Below are 19,020 nucleotides of genomic sequence, written 5' to 3' on the forward strand. Positions count from 1 at the left end.
GTTCATTAGATCTGTATTTAAAAAAATATTTACTCTGTGAGTTCGAGGTCAGCCTGATCTACATAGCAAGTTTCAGGCCAGCTGGGGCTATAGGACGATCCTGTCTCAAAAAGGTTAAAAAAAAAATTTACATTGGGTATGGTGGTTCATGCCTTATCCCAGTACTCAGGAGGCAGAGGCAAGGAGATCTCTTAGTTCAAGACCACCCTGGTCTACATAGTGAGTTCCAGGCTAGCTGGGGCTACAGGGAGATCCTGTCTCAAAAAGCCCCCCCCCAAAAAAATATCTAAGCACCTACAAAGTAGGTACGTGCTAGAAAGATCTGTGAATGAAACAATGTGCAATTCAGTTCCACTCACTTGGAAATCCTGACTATGGGTGTCTTGGACATGGGGAGGGTGCTTGGAGTTGCAGAAATAGAATGTGCTGGTCTCTTCCAGTCTCATTCTCTAGCCCTTAGCTTTTTGGAACATAGTATTTGGACGCAGGATTTCCTCTGGTCAACACAAGTCAGGATGGCCAAGTGGTCTAAGGACCACTGGTTAAGTTCCCTCTGGTTAAGTTCAGAGCTCTAATTCACTTTAGTTTTCTTCTTCACCAATGGCAAGAGTCCAAGAAATAAACACACAGGTTAAAGGGCAGATAAGCCACTTGAGGTTTATTTATAAACTACAAAGATGTACTTAAACTGGGCCTGCTATTTTTAAATTTTTACTCCTCCTTTGCCTTTTCACTTAGCTAAAATTCTTGCTGGCTCTTTAAATTTTTTTTTTTTCTCCTATGCCAGGGATTGAATTCTGGGCTTCCTTGCTCTCATCTAAGTCCTGAGCTGATTTCTCTAACCTGTCTGTTCTTGGCTCTAATAAGCCATGGTGGGTTCATCTCAGAAGGCCCTTCAGGATGCTACGTAAGCAAATGACTGTTCTAGTCAACTCAGGCTGGTGTGGAGCAGAGAAACTGGTGTCCTTCTTGGAGTGCTGCCTTCATCTCCTTGAACTGAGCCAATTGGCAGGCCTCATCCAGCCCTAGCCAGCGGTAGGCTTGGTGCTCCTGGGAGAGGCGGATCTTTATGTCGTAGTCTTTCACCTCTGCCAGCCAGTAAATGACTGTTTTAGGCTTCTTTCTGGCCACATAATTGAGCTCCTTTTTGAACCCCTCAATGATGGTCAGCTGGCTTGCCTCTATGCCTGCTTCCTCTTGAGTCTCCCTCAGGGCTGTTTCTAAGTCATTCTCTCCCAGGTCCACGTGGCCTAGTTAGGAGAAGAAAAGAAGAAATCTTCAGTAGTCCCCAAAACTGGATTTTTCCCAGGCAGATGATTTAGAGACTGGGTCTTTGGTGATTTTTCTAGAAGTTCCTGGGCTAAAGGAAGTCTGGAGATGGGCAACATCTTAACATGCCTAGGAAGGGGTATAAGACAGGCAAGGTCTATTTCTAGGAGTCTGAGCAATCCCCTCTTCCTACTCCATCTACTCTGTACAGAGTGAAACAAATCGTGTATTTGGCAAGTCAGGTTTAGAATACTGCCTTTATTTTCTGCTGTGCTGGACATTAAACTTAGGGCTTTGTGCATAGTAGGTAGGCACACTGTCACTAAGCTACATCTCCACCCCATAATATTGACTTCGGACGTTGAGGTGGCTTCCTTCACATTTCTGCTTTTTTATTCTTTTTGAGTTTTCTCCATCCATTGTTCTCAGGAACCACTTTTCCCTTACAAACCTTAAAGTCATTTTTACAAGGAAGCCAGAGCTTCTTGGCAAAGTGGGGACTAGCTGAACAGGGGGTTCTTTGCCTACAGACCAGTGAGGACTTAACACTCTACAGTAAACAGACTCAAACCCTGCAGCGCTGCACCAGCAGCTGTTTCCAAGTAGCCATCAAGGCTTTTTCAAATTGTTTTCATCTTCCTAACTGAGCAAGGCCAGATTTCAGTTTCATAGGGAAAGCCTGATGGGAACTTAAGACTAAGGACAAGCTCAGAGCCAGTTCTAAGAAAATGTGTTGGCAAGACCCAAATCCAAGCAGACAGCTGCCAAGAAACTGTTGTGACAGAACTTGAAGCTCTGCAGACTATAGCGGCCCTCAGCTTTACCCCTAGGCCTTTCCCACAAATTCTTAGTGTCCCAGAAGTCCCAAAAGCAGTTGGGAGGGTTCTGGTAACTTGTATTTACTCATGACTCTGGCAAGTTGCTGGGGGGCCTTCCTGGTTCAGGAGCTCATAGGGAGCCAGGAACTTTTAGCTGTTCCCTACTTGGCCTGGAAGTGGAGCTACACACTTCCTAGGGCTCTGCACAGCAATGCCCTAAGTAAGTTGCTGAATAGAAAATACTAGGACCTTAGCACTTAAAGAACCCATTCTAGCCCCTGGCTTCTGGGGAATTTTCTCTGCATAGCGCCTCCTATAATGTAGACAAAGACACATAGGTAATGCACTGAAAAGGTAAAGTAATAGGGATGCTGGTGATGACAGGATACACTGATTCAGGATGACCCTTTCCTCCCAGCTGTGTAGGAATCTCTAGGTACACCCCCTCCCAGGAACATCTATTCAGCCTTCTGACTATTAATGACGGCAGGGTAATTCCATCCCAAGCCTAAGCAGGAAATGATTAGGTGAGTTCCTTTAACATCCTTTAGTGAGAGGAACCAGCAGTGAGAGTTGGGTGATCAGGAGGTTAAGTGTGAATATTCCTATTCAAAGTATTTGTAACACTTCTCTTTTTCACGTTGTTTCTTCCTAGTGCAACTCAAATGTGCAAAAATTAATTTTGTCACCATTTCCTTGTTTTCTTCCAGCTTTAGATCTATATCCATGCCCCTCCAACCTACTTTCTATTCTATCTGTCCCGGGCTATTTACTCTGTGCTCCTCATCCCAGTAAGTACCAAAGACAGTCTATTCTTGCTCACTGGAAACATCCCAATGGCCTCAATAAGGATGATTTCCTTTCTCTTTCTTTCCTCCCTTTCCCTTTCTTTTTCCTCTTCCCTATCCCATTTCCCCTTCCCCTCCCTTTCCCTCCCTTCTCTCCCTCCCTCCCTCCCTCCCTCCCTTCCTTCTTTTCTTCCTTCCTCTGAAGCAGAGTTGGGTTTAATAAAGATATTTCAGGGTTGGAGAGATGGCTCAGCAGCTAAGAACATTGGCTGCTCTTGCATAGGACCCAGGTTCGGTTCCCAGCACCCACTGGTGGCTTACAACTACCAGTAACTCCAGTTCCAAGGGATCTGATGCCCTCCTCTGGCCTTCATGGGCACCAGGCACCCATGTGTATACATATAAAAATACATGCAAGCAAAACACTTATATACATAAAAGACTCAAATATTTATTTATTTATTTATTTATTTAGTTAGTTAGTTAGTTAGTTAGTTAGTTAGTTAGTTTAGTTCTTTTGTCTTTTTGAGACAGGGTCTCTCTGTAGCCCCAGCTGTCCTGGAACTCACTATGTAGACCTTGAACTCAGAGAGATCTGCCTGCCTCTGCCTCAGGAGTGCTGGGATTAAAGGCATGTGCCACCATGCCTGGCCTGACCCAAATCTTTTATCTTTTTTAAGAGCATCCGAGGGATCTTTTGTACTCCTAAAGACAGCATCCAGGGTGCTAGTAGATGAAAATTCACCAGCTCACAAACACATTTTCGCCACGTCTAAAGCTCCAGGCCACTAGTCTTCAATGTTTTGCCTTCTGAAGACCTGAGCAATGCTACCCTGGCTTCTGAATGAGGAACCCAGGGAAAAGGTGGCTGCTTGGGCTGCAAAGTCTCCATGATTCTCACAGCCTCTTGGTCTGAGAAGGACTCTCTCATTCTCACTCTTTCATTTCTGCCAGAATATGCAGATGAATCTATAATTAGAGACTCCGTCTTCGCTGTGCTTCTAATAGAGGCCAAAATGCAACTATAATCAGGAATACTCCAGAAGTCACACTCTCTGGGTTCAAAAGAGAAAACCCAAGTGATTGGAACACTGAACAAAGAGTCAAAGGAACTTGATCAAATGAAATCAGAGAAAGGGTAGGAAGAAAACTTGGGATTTTTAAGTAAACCTCTACTTTGATAGATGAAAAACTCAAAGCTCAGAAAGGTGGGCACATAGCCAACTCATGACTCAATTTCAACATCCCTCATTCACAGCCAAGTGGATTTCCCCTAGCCAGTCACTCACCACAGGGGCTGAAGCTCTGGAAAGTGATTTAAAAAAAAGCAGCTGCAGATGCTGTGTGTCTGCCTTGGGTCAGTCACAGAATAAGATTTCTAGCTCTGCACTTGCCTGGAGACCTTAGACATAGAAAGATCAAGGACTCCTGCCTAACCCACCTCCTCCTGCTGTACAGTCACTAGAAAACAAGCCTTGTAGGGGGCCTGGCAGGGTGAATTCCAGAGCCAAGCTTGGCATTTCCCCAAAAGCCAACCCCTCTGTCCCTGTACCTTTGGGAGGAGTCCAGTGATGAATGCCATCTGATGCCTGTAGCAATAGAAACTCAATTGTACTGTTGTCTACCTTGGGAGTAAGGCGTCTCCGGAAGACGATCAAGCCACATGCCCTCAGGGCCATGATGTATCTAAGAAGTTAAAAAGAAGGTAAGAGGCATTAGGAAGTTAAACAAAAGGGGAGGGTGCACACTGGGAAGGGACAGGAAGGGGGACACTCTGGTACTGGAAAACAGCAAGGACTAGCTAACAGTGATCTCATAACCCACAGAAAAAGGCAGCATGCCAAGAAATGGAGAGGAATCCAGGAACCAGAGACAGAACTTTGTAACTACAGGACTCTGGTAACTACCCAGTCGAGGGGTCTCTACCACCAAGGCTCTATGTCTCCCTGTAAAACTCTGAGCTGGAGTGTTTTTGTTTTTGTTTTAATATTTTATTTATTATTTTTATTTTATGTGTATGAGTATATTGCTTGCATGTAAGTGAACGCACCCGTGTTGTGCAATGCCGCAGAGGTCAGAAGAGGGCTATGGATTCCCCTGGTACTGGAGTTAAGGACGGTTTGTAGCCGCCATGTGGGTGCTGGGAATTGAATCCGCATCCTCTGTAAGAGCAGTCAGTGCTCTTAACCACTGAGCCATCTCTCCAGCCCCCTGGAGTGTATCTGTTATGAGACTGGAGAGACTCAGAAACAAACACACTGAAATGGAAGAAATGCTAGAATTGGGAGAAATGGAGTAGAAGTATTATCAGCTAACCCATAATCCCATTTCCTTTAACCTATATCCTGAACCCCTGAAGCAGAGACCCCAATAATGTGGTTTCTGATGATTCAGTGGGGTCATCTAGATAATCTGGTGCACCAGAACACTTTTTGTTGATTTTTTTTAGTCTTGTATTCATGTCTAGTACGTTATATGGTCAAAATGCAAAGTAAAAAAGGGCAGAAATAGGAAGTCTCTTTTGCACTCCAGCAGAGGCAAATTATATGACTTAATTTTATAAAGTACATTAGAACAGTGCCAGCAGGGTGTGGTAGCACACACCTTTAGTCCCACCACTCGGGAGGCAGAGGCGGGTGGATCTCTATGAGTTCAAGGCCATAGTGAGTTCCAGGACAGCTGGGGCTACAGGAACACCTGTCTCAAAAAGACCAAAAAACAAAAACAGAAACAAAAACAAAAATATTAGAGCAATGCCTGGCACATACTAAGAACTCAACAGATTTCTATATGTGTAGAAAAATGTTTGGAAGGGGGCCGGTGAGATAGCTCAAGGGGTAAAGTACTTACATAAGCCTGACAACCTGAGTTTGATCCCCAGAACCCTTGGAAAGAATCAACTCCAGAAAAGTTGTCCTCTGACTGCCATATATGTGCTGTACACACACACACACACACACAAAAAAAAAAAAAAAAAAAAAAACAACCAAAAAAACATTTTTTGGAAAAATATCTGGAAGGATATACATTAGTAATCCTTCTGTTTCTGGAAAACGAGATTATGGAGAGATTCTTATTTTCTACTCCACATATTTCTATTATTTGGAATTTTACCAAGAAAGTTTACTAATTTTATAATCAGCAATGCAATATTTTCTCCACTAAAAAAAAAAAAGCCAGGTGCCAAGTATAGTAGTAAAAATTTGTAAGTACAAATTTATAAGCCAAACACTTGGGAGATGGAGACAGGAAGATCATACATTTAAGGTCATCCTTTACTACTAGTGAATTTGAGGTTAGCCTGAACCATATGAGACCCTATATAAAAATCAAAACAAGGGCTGGGTATGGTAGTATATGGCTTTAATCCCAGAACTTGGGAGGCAGAAGCAGGTGGATCTCTGTGAGATTTAGGCCAACCGGGTCTAAGTGAGTTCCAGGCCAGCTGGGACTACAGGGAGACCGTATCTCAAAACAACAAAACAAACAAACAAAAAATCAAGACAATCCATCTAACACAGACGTGTCCACAAGACAATCAGATATAAATAATTCCTCATTAAGACTGTTTTCCTAGGTAGTGTCAAGTTGACATTTAAAACCAACCAGCCCACCACACAAAAGTGGAGAGAACTGCTGGGCATGGTGGCATATGCCTTTAATCCCAGCAGAGGCAGGCAACTCTCTGTGAGTTCAAGGCCAGCCTGGTCTACACAGTGAGTTCTAGGCCAGCTGGATCTACAAGGAGATTCTGTCTCAAAAATCGGTAGAATGCTTCCCTAGCATGCACAAGGCCCTAAGTTTGAACCCCAGCACTGCATAAACCTGGCATGGTGGGACATACCTGTAATTCTAGTACTCAGGAGGTAGAGGCAGGAGGATCAATTTAAGGTCATCCTCGACTACATAGAAGTTAGAGGCCAGCCTGGGCTAGAGACCCTGACTCAAAATAAACAAACAAGCCAGGAAAAAAAAAGACAAAACAAAAAAGACTAAAAAGTAGGAATATAAGTGAAAAGAAAATTCATTTGATGAATACAAAGCACCTACTATGTACAGTTTTCCCTCTGTAGTCAAGGGAGATTGTTTTTAGGCTACCCCCAAGAGATCTCAAAATCTATAGATGCTCAAATTCCTCATGAAAGATAACCCAGTATTTGCATATAATATACAGATATTCTCCTGCATACTTTAAATCATCTCTAGACAAATACAGGTACACATGTGCCGTGGCATGCATGTGGAGGTCAGAGGACACCCACATGAAAGTCAGGTGTGGTCATGCACATCTGTAACCCTAGCACTGGGGATGGAGACAGGAGGATTCCCAGAGCTTGCTGCAGCCAGTCTAGCCAACTGGTGAGCTCTGGGTTCAGTGAAAGACTCTTGCCATACAAGCCTGATGTCTTGAGTTTGATCCTAGATCCCACAGTGGAGGGAGAGAACAGATTCTAGAGAGTTGTTCTCTGACCTCCACATGCATGCACTCATATACATACACATGCACAAACACAATAATAATTTTAAAAAAAGATGAGGTGGAGAGAAACAGTGGAAGACACCCAACGTCCACCTCTGGCCTGCACACACACTTGCACATCCATGTGCACCCACATGTACACACACACACACACAGCCAATAAGGTACTTGTCACAAAGGGAAAACAACCTGACCTGAGATAGACAATCTGGCCTTTGAGATATCATGGTAGGCGTCCTGAAAAAAGGGATGTTTGAACAGAGGAACAAAAGATGAGTCAAAGGTAAGTCAGCAGAGGGAAGGAGAGGGAGAGTATAGTCCTGGTAGGGGTTAACAGCCTGAGCAAAGGTCCTAAAGTGAGATGACAGAACCAAAAGAAAGCCACCGACTCCATCCTCTGTCCCCTTGCTGTTATTCCATCAAGATGGGCTGCTAGGCTTGGTGGCACACACCTATAATCCAGCATTAAGGAGTTTGAAGCAGGTGGTTGATTACTACTTCAAGGCTAGCCTGGGTTATATAGTGAGACTGTCACAAACAAACAAAAGATGAGCTTGCAGCTGTCAAAGGCATAAAAATCAGGCCCAAACAGACACTTCTTCCAGAGCAATTCTCAGGACTGCTAGCAAATGTTATTTTAGAGGAGAGCAGCTTCTCACCAATAAACCAGACATCTTTTCTGCTCCATCCTTCTTTCCTGCTTTCCCTTTCCTTCCTTCCTTTCCTTCTTTCCTTCCTTCTCCTTTCCCTGCCTTTCTGTGGTAGTTGGTATCATAAAAAAGTCCTCATGCACACTAGGCAAGTACTTTACCACTAAGCTACCTACTCAGCCACCCAAAATCATTCTAAACTAGGGGATGGGAGAAGTTTTAAAGATTAGAAATGAGGGACTGGAGAGATGGCTCAGCAATTAAGAACACTGGCTGTTCTTGCAGAAGACCTGGGTTTGAATCCCAGCATCCACATGGCAGCTAACAACTTTCTGTAATTCCAGTTCCAGGGGATCCAACAGCCTCTTCTGTCCTCTGTGGGCATTGCACAACACAGGTGCACTTACCTACATGCAGACAGTACACACATACACATAAAAATAATAAATAAAATATTTTTTAAAATGAACTCAGCGTTTTTAAAAATATTTTATTTATTATTTTTATTTTATGTGTATGAGTGTATTGCCTGCATGTAGACTCAGCGGTTAAGAATACTAGTTGTTCTTGCAGAAGACCCATGTTCAAATCCTAGCTCCCACATGACAGCTAACAACTATCCAAAACTCCAGTTCCAGGGGATCCAATAGCCTCTTCTGTCCTCCTCGGGCTTTGCACAACAGGGGTGCATTTATCTACAAGCAGGCAATACATGCATACACATAAAAGTAAATAAAATATTTTTGAAAAACAGCAATTCCCTTTCTAGGCACTCATAAACAAAAATACAAGTTTAAGACATACACATGAAGCTGGACATGGTAGTATATGCCAGTAATCTCAACACTTGGGAGGTGGAGGCAGAAGCATCTAGAGGTCAATGTCCTCCTCAGCTACACAGTGAATTGAAAGCCAGCTTGGGCTAAATAGTGTCATTTCAAAATGATGATGATGATGATGATGATGTATACATTCACTATAATCTTGTAACATCAAAAAGAAAGGCAGAGGGGCTGAAGAGATGGCTCAGCAGTTAAGAGTATTGGCTACATGAGAGCGAGCCTAATACTATTATTTTGCTAAAAAATATAGTATTAAACTGACTACTAAGGACTTATTGTTATACCCATCTCTCAACTCTCACCAGAGAAGTTTCCCTATGCAGCAGACGGTGACTAACACAGAGAACCACAACTGGCCAACGTGCAGAGAACAAGGGGCTGCAGAGTGCTTATCCCTGAAGAGGACACCTATATCAAACTTCTGCCTCCCAAGGCTCAGTGCAGAAGAGGAGGCAGTGTAAGAGTGAGAGGTGGTAAGCAACTACAAGGAAACAAAGTTTTCCAGACAGCTGGTCAGTTACTCATAGAAATTCACTGCAATGGTGACAGCATACACAAGTCCTACCTAAGCTCAAGCCAGACAAAATCATAGCACAGATATGGGCAAGAAACCCTAACCTTACCTAACCAAGTATTGGAAACAGGTGGCTGCTGGGAAGGTGAGAGTCAGTCTTGGTTTAAGGGTGAGACTCTTAGTAGATTAACCAGGCTCCAGTGGATAAACATACACTGAAGGGCATTTGGGGGCACCCAAATTTACTCTATAGGTGTGTGTGTGTGTGTGTGTGCATGAAATTGGATGGGGGTTAGTAAAGGAGGTACAGATAGGGGAAAGGGATCTAAATACAATCAAAATATATTGTATGAAATTCACAAAACTTCCATTGAAAAATGATCCAAAACAATATAGATCAACGGAATAGATAGAGGGCTCAGAAATAAACCCACCCAGCTATTGCTACACAATTTTTTATCAAGATGTCAAAAACCTAACACTGGAAAAATGACAGGTTCTTCAACAAATGATTCTAGGAATACTGATTATCTATGTGTAGAATAATGAAACTAGATCCTCTCCTCTCACTTTGCACAAAAATAAATTAAAAATGGATCAAAGACCTTACTGTAAAAGCTAACAATTCGAAACTTCTAGAGGAACACATAGATAAAGCATTTTAAGATCAGGTAAGGACTTTCTGAAAAGAACTCCAATAGTACAGGAAATAATCCCAAAATTGCACAATAAAAGAAACAACCATAAAACAAAAAACAAACAAAAAACAGCCTACAGAATAGGAAAAAGAAGCTTTGCCAACTATATATCAAAACAAGAATTTTATATCTAGACTACATAAGAACTACAAAAACACCAAAAGAAAAATAAATGGCCAAGAAAGATTTGACAAAGTATTCAACATCCTTAGCCATCAGGGAAATCCAAATTAAAACTGTTCTGAGATTCTTTCCTACCCCAGGCTTCTGCCAATCAAGAAAACAGGCAGCAAATGCTGACAAAGACATGGGAAAACGTGAGCCTTTATGCTGCTGAAATTGTAAAGGGATGTAGCCACTACCAAAGTCAGTGAGAATGCTTCTCAAAAAACTAAAAACAGAACTACTGTATGACCTAGCTATACCACTCTAGGGTATATATCTGAAGGACTAAGTCTGCATACCCACAATACTTGCACATGCATTTTATTGTTGCACTCTTCACAATAGATAAGGAATGAAAGGAGCCTACAGATTCATCAATAGATGAATGGATAAAGAAAATTTGGTTCATATACACAATGGAAATTTACAAGAATTTGCGTTCTTTATGTGTATGTTCTCATGTGTGCAAATGCCTGTGGAGTCCAGAGAGGGCATCAGATCTCTTGGAACTAGAGTGAGATGTGGGGCTGTGAGTCACCCTACATAGGTGCTGGGAACTGAAAGTGGTTCCTCTGCAAGAGCAGTACATGTTCTTAACCACTGAGCAATCCCACCAACCCCAACAATGGAATTTTATTCAGCCACAAAGAAAGGTGAAATCATGACAGTACAGGAAAATGAATGGAACTATGTTGTGAAATAAGCTAGGCCCATAAAGATAAATATCACATTTTCTTTCATATTTGGAACCTAGGGGTGTGTGTGTGTGTGTGTGTGTGTGTTATGAAAGTAGAAAGGGGAGGAAAAGATCTTAAAGTACAGGAGAGAGGAGTTAGGGGAAAGGGAGGGTAACAGAATACATGTGACATGAAAGCAGAGATTGCCATAATGAAATTTATTATTTTGTATATTAATATAAATAAATAAAATTTTTTCATTTTCTAAAAATGCAAGCAAAACATTCATACACATTTTTAAAAAAAGAAAGGCAGGGCCAGGTGTGGTGGTGCACGCCTTTGATCCCAGCACCTGGGAGGCACAGGCAGGCAGATCTCTGTGAGTTCAAGGCCAGCCTGGTCTACGTAGGGAGTTCTGGGCCAGCTGGGGCTACAGGGAGACTCTGTCTCAAAGAGACAAAAAAAGTTAAAGTTTAGTATATACATACTTCTCTTGTACACACACACCATTAAAAGATGGGGTAGAACCAAATGATCTCGCTGTAAGAAAAAATTTTAGACATATTATTGAAAAGAGTATAGTTCAGAATAGTATGTACAATGAGATCTTTTGAGTTAAAAATTCCTATGTAAAGTATGTAGGCTTTTATAAAACACCATGTTCTATTTTCTTGGACTCCTTATTTATGATGAGAACTTTCTCCATTCTGGAAGCTGGAAGGAAACACCTCATCACTGCAGAACTAATGAACGAATATTTCAAATCATTGGTTTAGAGTCATACAGAAACAGGTAACTGGTAACTAATCTTGCCCTCCCAAAAGGGACAATTGGAAAATATGAGAAAACAATAGATGTAGGCAACCTCGCTCCTGCCTCTTGCAGAGCCCCATATAATGAATGTTGGAGCCCCCAGATAAGCTTGGGAATCCAAGACTAGAGAGGACAGGAAGCCCTGGGGTATTCCTCCACACTACTACCCCACATATAGGGCATAAGAAAAGAAAGAGGCCCTCATGGAGGACAAGAGAGATGGGCCATGGGTGGCCATGTAGAGTCTCTGAAGAGAGGACAGCCTAGTAGTTTTTATGTGGAGAAGAATGGGAGTGGCGAGAGAATCTTAGGACAGTAGAAAAGGCACATTTTAGCAGTGTGTAGAGATGATCACACTGAAGAACCAGATTGGCTTACAACCTGACAAGAGCTAGGAATAGATGCTCACTCTCTATGTATGCTGGACCCATGGAGAGGACAAAGCTTCTAGAAAGGGAGAACTCCTCATTGCCTTTTCAGTTGCTTGGCTTCAGCCAGCTGTGTGCTAGAACCTCCAACTCCATACAAACAACTCCTACATATCCCTTTAAAAATTTATTATTATTGTGTTATGTATACATGTGAGTATGGCTGTGCATGGCACATGTGTGTTCTTTCTACCTTTTTATGTGTGGCAAGGGCTTTACATGCTGAGCCACCTCACAGGCTGATACTTACTCCTTTTGAAGTAGTTCATATATCACCTTCTCAACAAAGCCTCCTGGCTTCTATTTACTCCATAAACCTCTACTATTTATTATAAGGACTGTGTATATGTGCGTGAGTTACTGAGAATCAAACATAGGAACTTGTACACACTAGGCAAGCACTCTACCAGTGAGCTACACTTCAATCCCTTGGTTTTTCATGAGAGGGTCTCATTTTATAGTTATGCTTGGTCTTGAGCTCATTATATAGCCCAGGATAGCCCCAAACTTGAGCTCCTCCTACCTCGACATACAGCATCACAGATTATTATTTATTTTTGTAATTTTGGAAACTAGTGGAGAAATCCATGCATCTCACTCACCTCTACATCTGTTGTTGAGCCTGAAGACTCTAGTAAATAATCCTAGCAGCTATTGGCGGGGGGGGGGGGGGGGGTGGTTGGATGAGACTTGGAGGAGAACAAAGACAAACCAAAACCTATGAGAGCAAACTAGGACCTGTGAGGGCAACTAGAATTCATAAAGACAAATTAAAACCCCAAATTTGTGTAAGCAGCAGGCAACACTGGAGCCCTCTGCACAGAGATAAAGGGACATCTGACCCAGGAAGAGTTAAGGGGTAGGCTTGATGGAATCAAATCAAGTCCGCCCAGATCAAAAGAATATTCTGGGAAGCTGTACAAGGAAGTAAGATGTAAAATCTAACTGCTGAGAAAAAGCTGACCTTTTCATGCTCTGTGCCCAAGCTGAAAATTACCTGAAACTTCCCCCTCCTACTGCTGCCGGTTTTGGTTTGTGGTTTTTGCCTTTAAAAGAAGCCTGTAAGCTGAGCTCTGGGCTGCTGCTCTCTCTCGAGTGAGGCAGAAGCCCGTCTGTGCAAACGATTAAATCCTCATGCTTGTTGCCATCTCCTGGTCTGAGGACTGAGTTATTGGGGTGTGGCCTCCCATGGACATTGGGTACCCCAGACCGGGGGCCCAACAGGCTTCCACAGGAACTGAATTTACTGCAGGCCTATATACCACCCATCAGCAAGGTGAGCTGGCAGACTGGTGTTAAAATGTATGTACTGTCACCACTGGGTACCCAGCTCTGTGCTTCACAATATACAGGCTGCTGTTTCGCTCCAGCTTTCCAAATCTTACAGGAAATTTTGTTGTGGTCAGTACTAGCTGGAACCATTTAAGGAGGGAATCCTGGCAAATGTAGTTCCAGTTTAGCTAAAGGGACACAGTATAAAGCCACCGTAACATGCATCCATCCCTCCTAAGGTAAATCTCTCCTAGTACCCCTGGTAGAAAAGGACCAGACTATGAGGCTGCCTCCTTGGGACCCCAGCTCAGCAGCTCCTAACAGATGTTCATTGACTCAACAGAACCATCTCCCTACCTCCCTCTCAAACAAATGTCTATGTTCTGGGGCCCTGGGAAACAGCCCAGTGTTTTCCTGAAGAGTACCTTTTGCATAAAAGTCAAGGAAGCTATTGGGGATTTTCTATTTTTCTGGAAAAGAGGGCGCTGAAACTGTCCAGGGGTTTGAAAGTATTCACCTTTTATACATTCTCCAAGTGGATTCAAACCTCAGGGGGTTAAAGAACACAGCATCCAATATGCAAATATGCCTGCAGCCAGGATTGTGGAGGTGAGAACTCCAGGCTGACAGCAGGCAATTCACACTTCAGAAAAGTGGCAGAGTGCCTGAGGTGGTTAGGAAAAAAAAAAAACCTGAACAAAAAAAACCCCTCAATGTCATCAGAAGGTTCCAGAAGCTAAGGAAAAGTGCTCTTGGCTTTCTCTATACACAAAATTTCCTCATAGCCTAGGAGATTCAGGACCAATGTGCCAAAAAAGAATTTCCAGATAAATGGCTATGCTGATGTAGTTCAATATATTCATCATAATGCTACTGCAAACAGTTAACTCCAAAAGCCTTCACAGTTTATTTGCTTGCTTATTTTCTTTATTTTTTGTGGTGCCAGATTGAACCCCAAAACCCCATACATTCTAGTTAAGAGCTCTACCATGGACCTTTGCCCTCAACCATACTAATTTTTGCATAAAGGATTCCCTGAATCTTCCTCCAGACATTCCTTACAGTCTAAAACCCTTTAAAAATAGTGTTTCAAGTCACCAAGTTGTCAATTAAGTATCAATACTGTGTTAGCTACATTGTGCAAGGTTTTTTGTTTGATTTTTTGAGACTGGGTCCCCCTGTAGCTGGCCCACCCTATGTAGATCAGGCTGGTTTCGATCTCTGCCTGCCTCTTCCTCCCAAGTATGGGATTAAAGGTGTGTGCCACCACACCTGGCTCTGTGCAAGGTTTTTGACAGCTAGTTTCTAATGTTACAGGCCACCTTCTAAGGCCAGGCATGGTGGCACATGGCTATAATCCCAACATTCAGAAGACTGAAGCTGGTGGATCTTGGCCCAGGTCACCATGCCCAGCTAAAACCAGATATTAAAAGGTTAAGCCAGGCATAGTGGCACATGCCTGTAAATCTGTTTTTGGAAGGTAGAGAGAGGCAGGAGGATTAGGAGATCAAGGCTAGCCTTTGCTACATACTGAGCTTGAGGTGATCCTGTCTGAAAAAAACAAACACAGAAAAAGATTAGGGGACTTGGAGAGATGGTTAAGAGAACTACTACTCTTGCAGAGGACCTAGGTTCAGTTCTCAGCACCCACATCAGGCAGCTCAAAACTGTAATTCCAGTCCAAGGGGATTTAATGCCCTCTGGCCTCTGAGAGCACCTGTAGCCACATAAACTCACATAGACATACACATACACATAAATAAAAATAATAAAAATTTTAATTACGTCTCCCTATAGCCCCAGCTAACCTGGAACTTGCTATGTAGATCAGGCTGGCCTCAGAGGGTGTTGGATTCCCTGGAACTGGAGTTAAGGAAAGTTGTCAGCAACTGTGTACGTGCTGGGAACTGAAGAACTCAGATCCTCTGCAATAGTCAGTGCTCTTAACTTCTGAGCCATCTCTCCTGCCCAAAACTAATTTTTTATAAAAAGAAAGGTTAGCCAGGCGTGGTGGCACATGCCTTTAATCCCAGCACTTGGGAGGCAGAGGCAAGCAGATCTTTGTGAGTACCAGGACAGCCTGGTCGACATAGTGAGTTCCAGGACAGCTGGGACTACAAGGAAACCCTGTCTCAAAAAAAGACAAAAAATAAAAAATAATAAAATAAAAAGGTTAAAATACTTGTCCAGTGGCATAGCTGGCATGGATTTGAATCCAAATAAATTTAACTCCAAAGCCTGTACTTTACCTTTAACAGCTCTGATTTTCATGACAGAATAGGGCTTAGGGCACACTCGGCCCTGAGAGCATGCACAAATGATTTATGAAATCACCTTGTTTAAAAATGCTTGGTCTTCAATCTGTATTCACCTGGAGGTTAAGATGTCTAGCTGGAAACTCCATCAAACAGGTTTTAGGTAGGATGGAGGTCTTGTAACCAAAGAAGACTCAGCTGGGGAGAAGTATAGCCTGTGGCCCCTAAAAGTGCCTACTTGCCAAAGGTGTTCATGACCACACTGCTGTTTTCTGGAAAACAGGAACCTAAAACCACATGTTGAAATCCATACCTGATAGTCTAGGGATTGAAAACACTAAGGAGTGGACATGCCCTTGATGCTAACCTTATACAAGAATACAAGCATCTAACTTAGGGTCCTGGTGCCTAGCAAACTTGGCCAGACCAGTGTGAGGAGGAAGGCCAACTCTGCTTGCTCATAAGCGACTCCATGTGATTACTGACTTTCTTTCATTTCCCACATCACATTCATTTCATTGCCTTCTCTCCGATTCCCCAGCTTCTTTGCTTTTAGAATGTACAATAAGGCATCCATCTATGAATAAAGCTCTCATAACACTATAAAGAGGAAAAGAAATTTTAAAAAGATCCTTGATTGTATGAAAAAAAATTGAAACAAAATACTCCTTCAACTGCATTTTTCTGTGGGCAACTGCCACCCTCTTTTGCAGGAAGCCAAGCTACTGAATCATTCTGCAATTGTGTCTATTTGGCTGAGAGAGGAACCAGATTTTTACCTGTATTGGCATACTGGCTTCTAGGATCATGCCAAAGTCAGACAAGGTTGGGACAAAAATATTTCATATGGAAAAATTTGTTAAGTGGACTTTTACTGCCACCTGCTGTTCAATTCTGGAAGCAACCTTCAGTAATTCTGATAATGTCTATGGAGGGATTTCCTCTACTCATCTAATGTGTGCTAAGTGTGTCCTATATGACAGGATTGAAGGATGGATGTCAAACAGAATATGGCAAAGCTCTTTCTAGAGGTTCACAGCCTAGTGAAAGCAAGAGCAGTCAAACAGATGTTACAATGTGTTTCATGCATCATAAGGGCCTATATAAGACAGTGAAAAAGGATCTTTAGGTTTAAGGGGCACCCCATAAGGATGTGTGTTTTTTATGTGGGTGCTAGGGATCAAACTCTGGTCCTCATGCTTGCACAGCAGACAATTTGTGTCTAGACTGAGACACCTCCCCAACTCTGTCATAAAGATTTTGAAGGTTGGCTGCGTTTACCAGGCACAATAAAGGTGGAGGCAAGAGGGCACTCTAGGCCAAGGAATGAGTGTGTGCAAAGACCTCAAGGACAAAACATTTCACTGGTAAACTGCTTAGTTTATATTCTCTAGACAATAAGGACTACAGGTTTTAGGCAAGAGTGTATTTTGGCTAGACTGACATTTTACAAAACATTGAGGCAGCAAGCAAAATGGAGAACAAACTGGAAGTTGTGACTGAGGGCAAAGAGACCTGCTACAAGCTTATTTCAACAGGCTGTAACAAATATGAAACTAGATGAAAATAGAGCCTTACTAGAAAGGAAAGGAGGGGGTAAATCTGAGATATCTCAATTAACGTTAACATTGTTGGTATTTGTCTAAATGAGAGATTTCATAAGTTCAAGGGAAAGGGAAAGAACTTGGTTTGGGCAACTGGGTGACGGGAAAACTAACCATTTCCTTTTGAACCAAGTTGAAGTGCTATGGACTGCCCACCATGAGGCAAATGGCCGGAAAGGTCAGTGGTGTCTCATCCTATCTCTTCACTACCTGAGTTGGACATTTTCTGTTAGAAAAAGTTGGTTTCCACCATAGGTACTTCTGCACCTACTTCCCTTGATTTTGAGCAAGTGCCCCTGTGTAATCACTTTGCAATCTAGTATTCCAAGAACTTTCTCTCTTTCACTCCAAAACAGTACAATGTAACACAGTAAAGTATGCTGTGAGGGAAACCAAGCTACTGAATTTAGTAGTTATTTGGAGGAAGACCCTTTGTTATTTGTAATTTCATGGTTGGAGAGTTTAAAATTATGCATATATAGGGTCTGACATCAGAGATACTGATTATATGAGTCACTCATATTTGAATCATAAAAGTCACCTGAAATCCTCTGTATTTTATTGGCACACTCAACTTTTACTGTTTTTTTTTTTTTTTTTTTTTTTTTTTTTTTTTTGAGACAGGGTCTCCCTGTAGCCCCAGCTGGCCTGGAACTCACTATATAGACTCCTTGAACTAACTGAGATCCCTTTGCCTCTGCCTCCTGCCTCCCGGGACTAAAGGTGTGTGCCACCACGCCTGGCTGATAGTTGAATTTTTAATATACATATTTCAAAAATTCTCTTTTGAATACTGGATTTATTTCCTTATTCATTGGTAAGAATTACCTTTAATCCTTAACTAAAAAATTTTGGGTTACATCGACTACTCCATTACAGTAAGTACACATTAAGCTGTTTAAACCACATACATGCTGGCTAATATATTTGTTATTATGAAAATGATAGCGCCCCCCCCCCATCCCACAGCTCTTTGAAAAGTTACTCTTTACTAGGCATCATGTCAAATATTTTACCTTCATTTTTTTTTTCACTTATTCTTCACTGCAACCCATGGAGGCATTATTGCTATTTTTCAGAAGAGGAAAAAAAAATAACTCAGAAGGTTTTGGTAGTCATTCAAACGCAGATATGCCTAACATCATTCATCTTAACCTCCACTGTCACACTTGGCATTTGACAGTTTGATTGTATCCTATTTTGAGCGGTTGCCCCCTTTTTTTCCCTCCTTAAGGTAGTGGGCGTCTTTTGACTTATTTTAACTGAGTAGTATTCATTCAATTGGGCAACAAAGCGAAATCGAGGCCTACGGAGATCTCGGTTGGAGCGCCAGGCCCTAAACCTAGACCCAGCCGTCCCTGGGATTCTTAGGATCCACTCATCCCACCGCTCGAAGATGACAAGCGAGGATTACTGGGCCACTGAACCTTCTCCGGGGGAAGGCAGATAAGCTGAGGTCCTGCGAGTGGCTGGGGCCCGGCCTACCCACATCTCACTACCTGCTCGGACCACGCTCGGAAGTCGACTGCAGGCCCCCACAAGCTCACTTTCTCCCCAGACGCGCCCCTGGGCTACTTACCTTAGCAGGCAGGTAGGAGGTGGGCCCCAAGGAAGCACACCAGCCAATCAGAAGAGCCTGGCCGCGCTCCAGGGGACCAATAGAACTGGACATCAAGCGCTTCGACCCGCCTTTGAGGTGCCGGTCTCTCTCCGAGAATGTCGCGAGATCTTTGCTCTGGCGGAACTA

The 19,020-nt window shown here is 42.7% G+C and overlaps 1 protein-coding gene across 2 annotated transcripts; it reads right to left on the reverse strand.

Moving 5' to 3' along the window:
- Positions 1-631: 631 nt before the first annotated feature.
- Positions 632-18,987, reverse strand: Nudt2 (nudix hydrolase 2). Of its 2 annotated transcripts, XM_029568006.1 has the most exons (4): positions 18,853-18,976; positions 18,290-18,341; positions 4,428-4,561; positions 632-1,250 (listed from the first exon to the last, which is right to left on the reverse strand). In XM_029568006.1, the coding sequence occupies exons 3-4, from the start codon at positions 4,552-4,554 to the stop codon at positions 934-936; spliced, it is 444 nt and encodes a 147-aa protein (XP_029423866.1). In that variant the 5' UTR covers positions 4,555-4,561; positions 18,290-18,341; positions 18,853-18,976; the 3' UTR covers positions 632-933. The 2 variants fall into 2 exon arrangements, with proteins under 2 accessions (XP_029423866.1, XP_008840678.1); XM_008842456.3 differs by lacking the exon at positions 18,290-18,341 and having other exon boundaries at positions 18,853-18,987.
- Between the last annotated feature and the right edge of the window lie 33 nt (positions 18,988-19,020).

This window comes from Nannospalax galili, unplaced genomic scaffold (genome assembly GCF_000622305.1).
Source record: "Nannospalax galili isolate Female #2095 unplaced genomic scaffold, S.galili_v1.0 scaffold341, whole genome shotgun sequence".
Lineage (NCBI taxonomy): Eukaryota > Metazoa > Chordata > Mammalia > Rodentia > Spalacidae > Nannospalax > Nannospalax galili.

Coding starts and splice junctions, on each gene's coding strand:
- Nudt2 (XM_008842456.3), bottom strand. CDS start 4,554: ATGGCCCTGAGGGCATGTGGCTTGATCGTCTTCCGGAGACGCCTTACT. Junction 1,251..4,427: donor TCACTGGACTCCTCCCAAAG/GTACAGGGACAG, acceptor TCTCCTAACTAG/GCCACGTGGACCTGGGAGAG.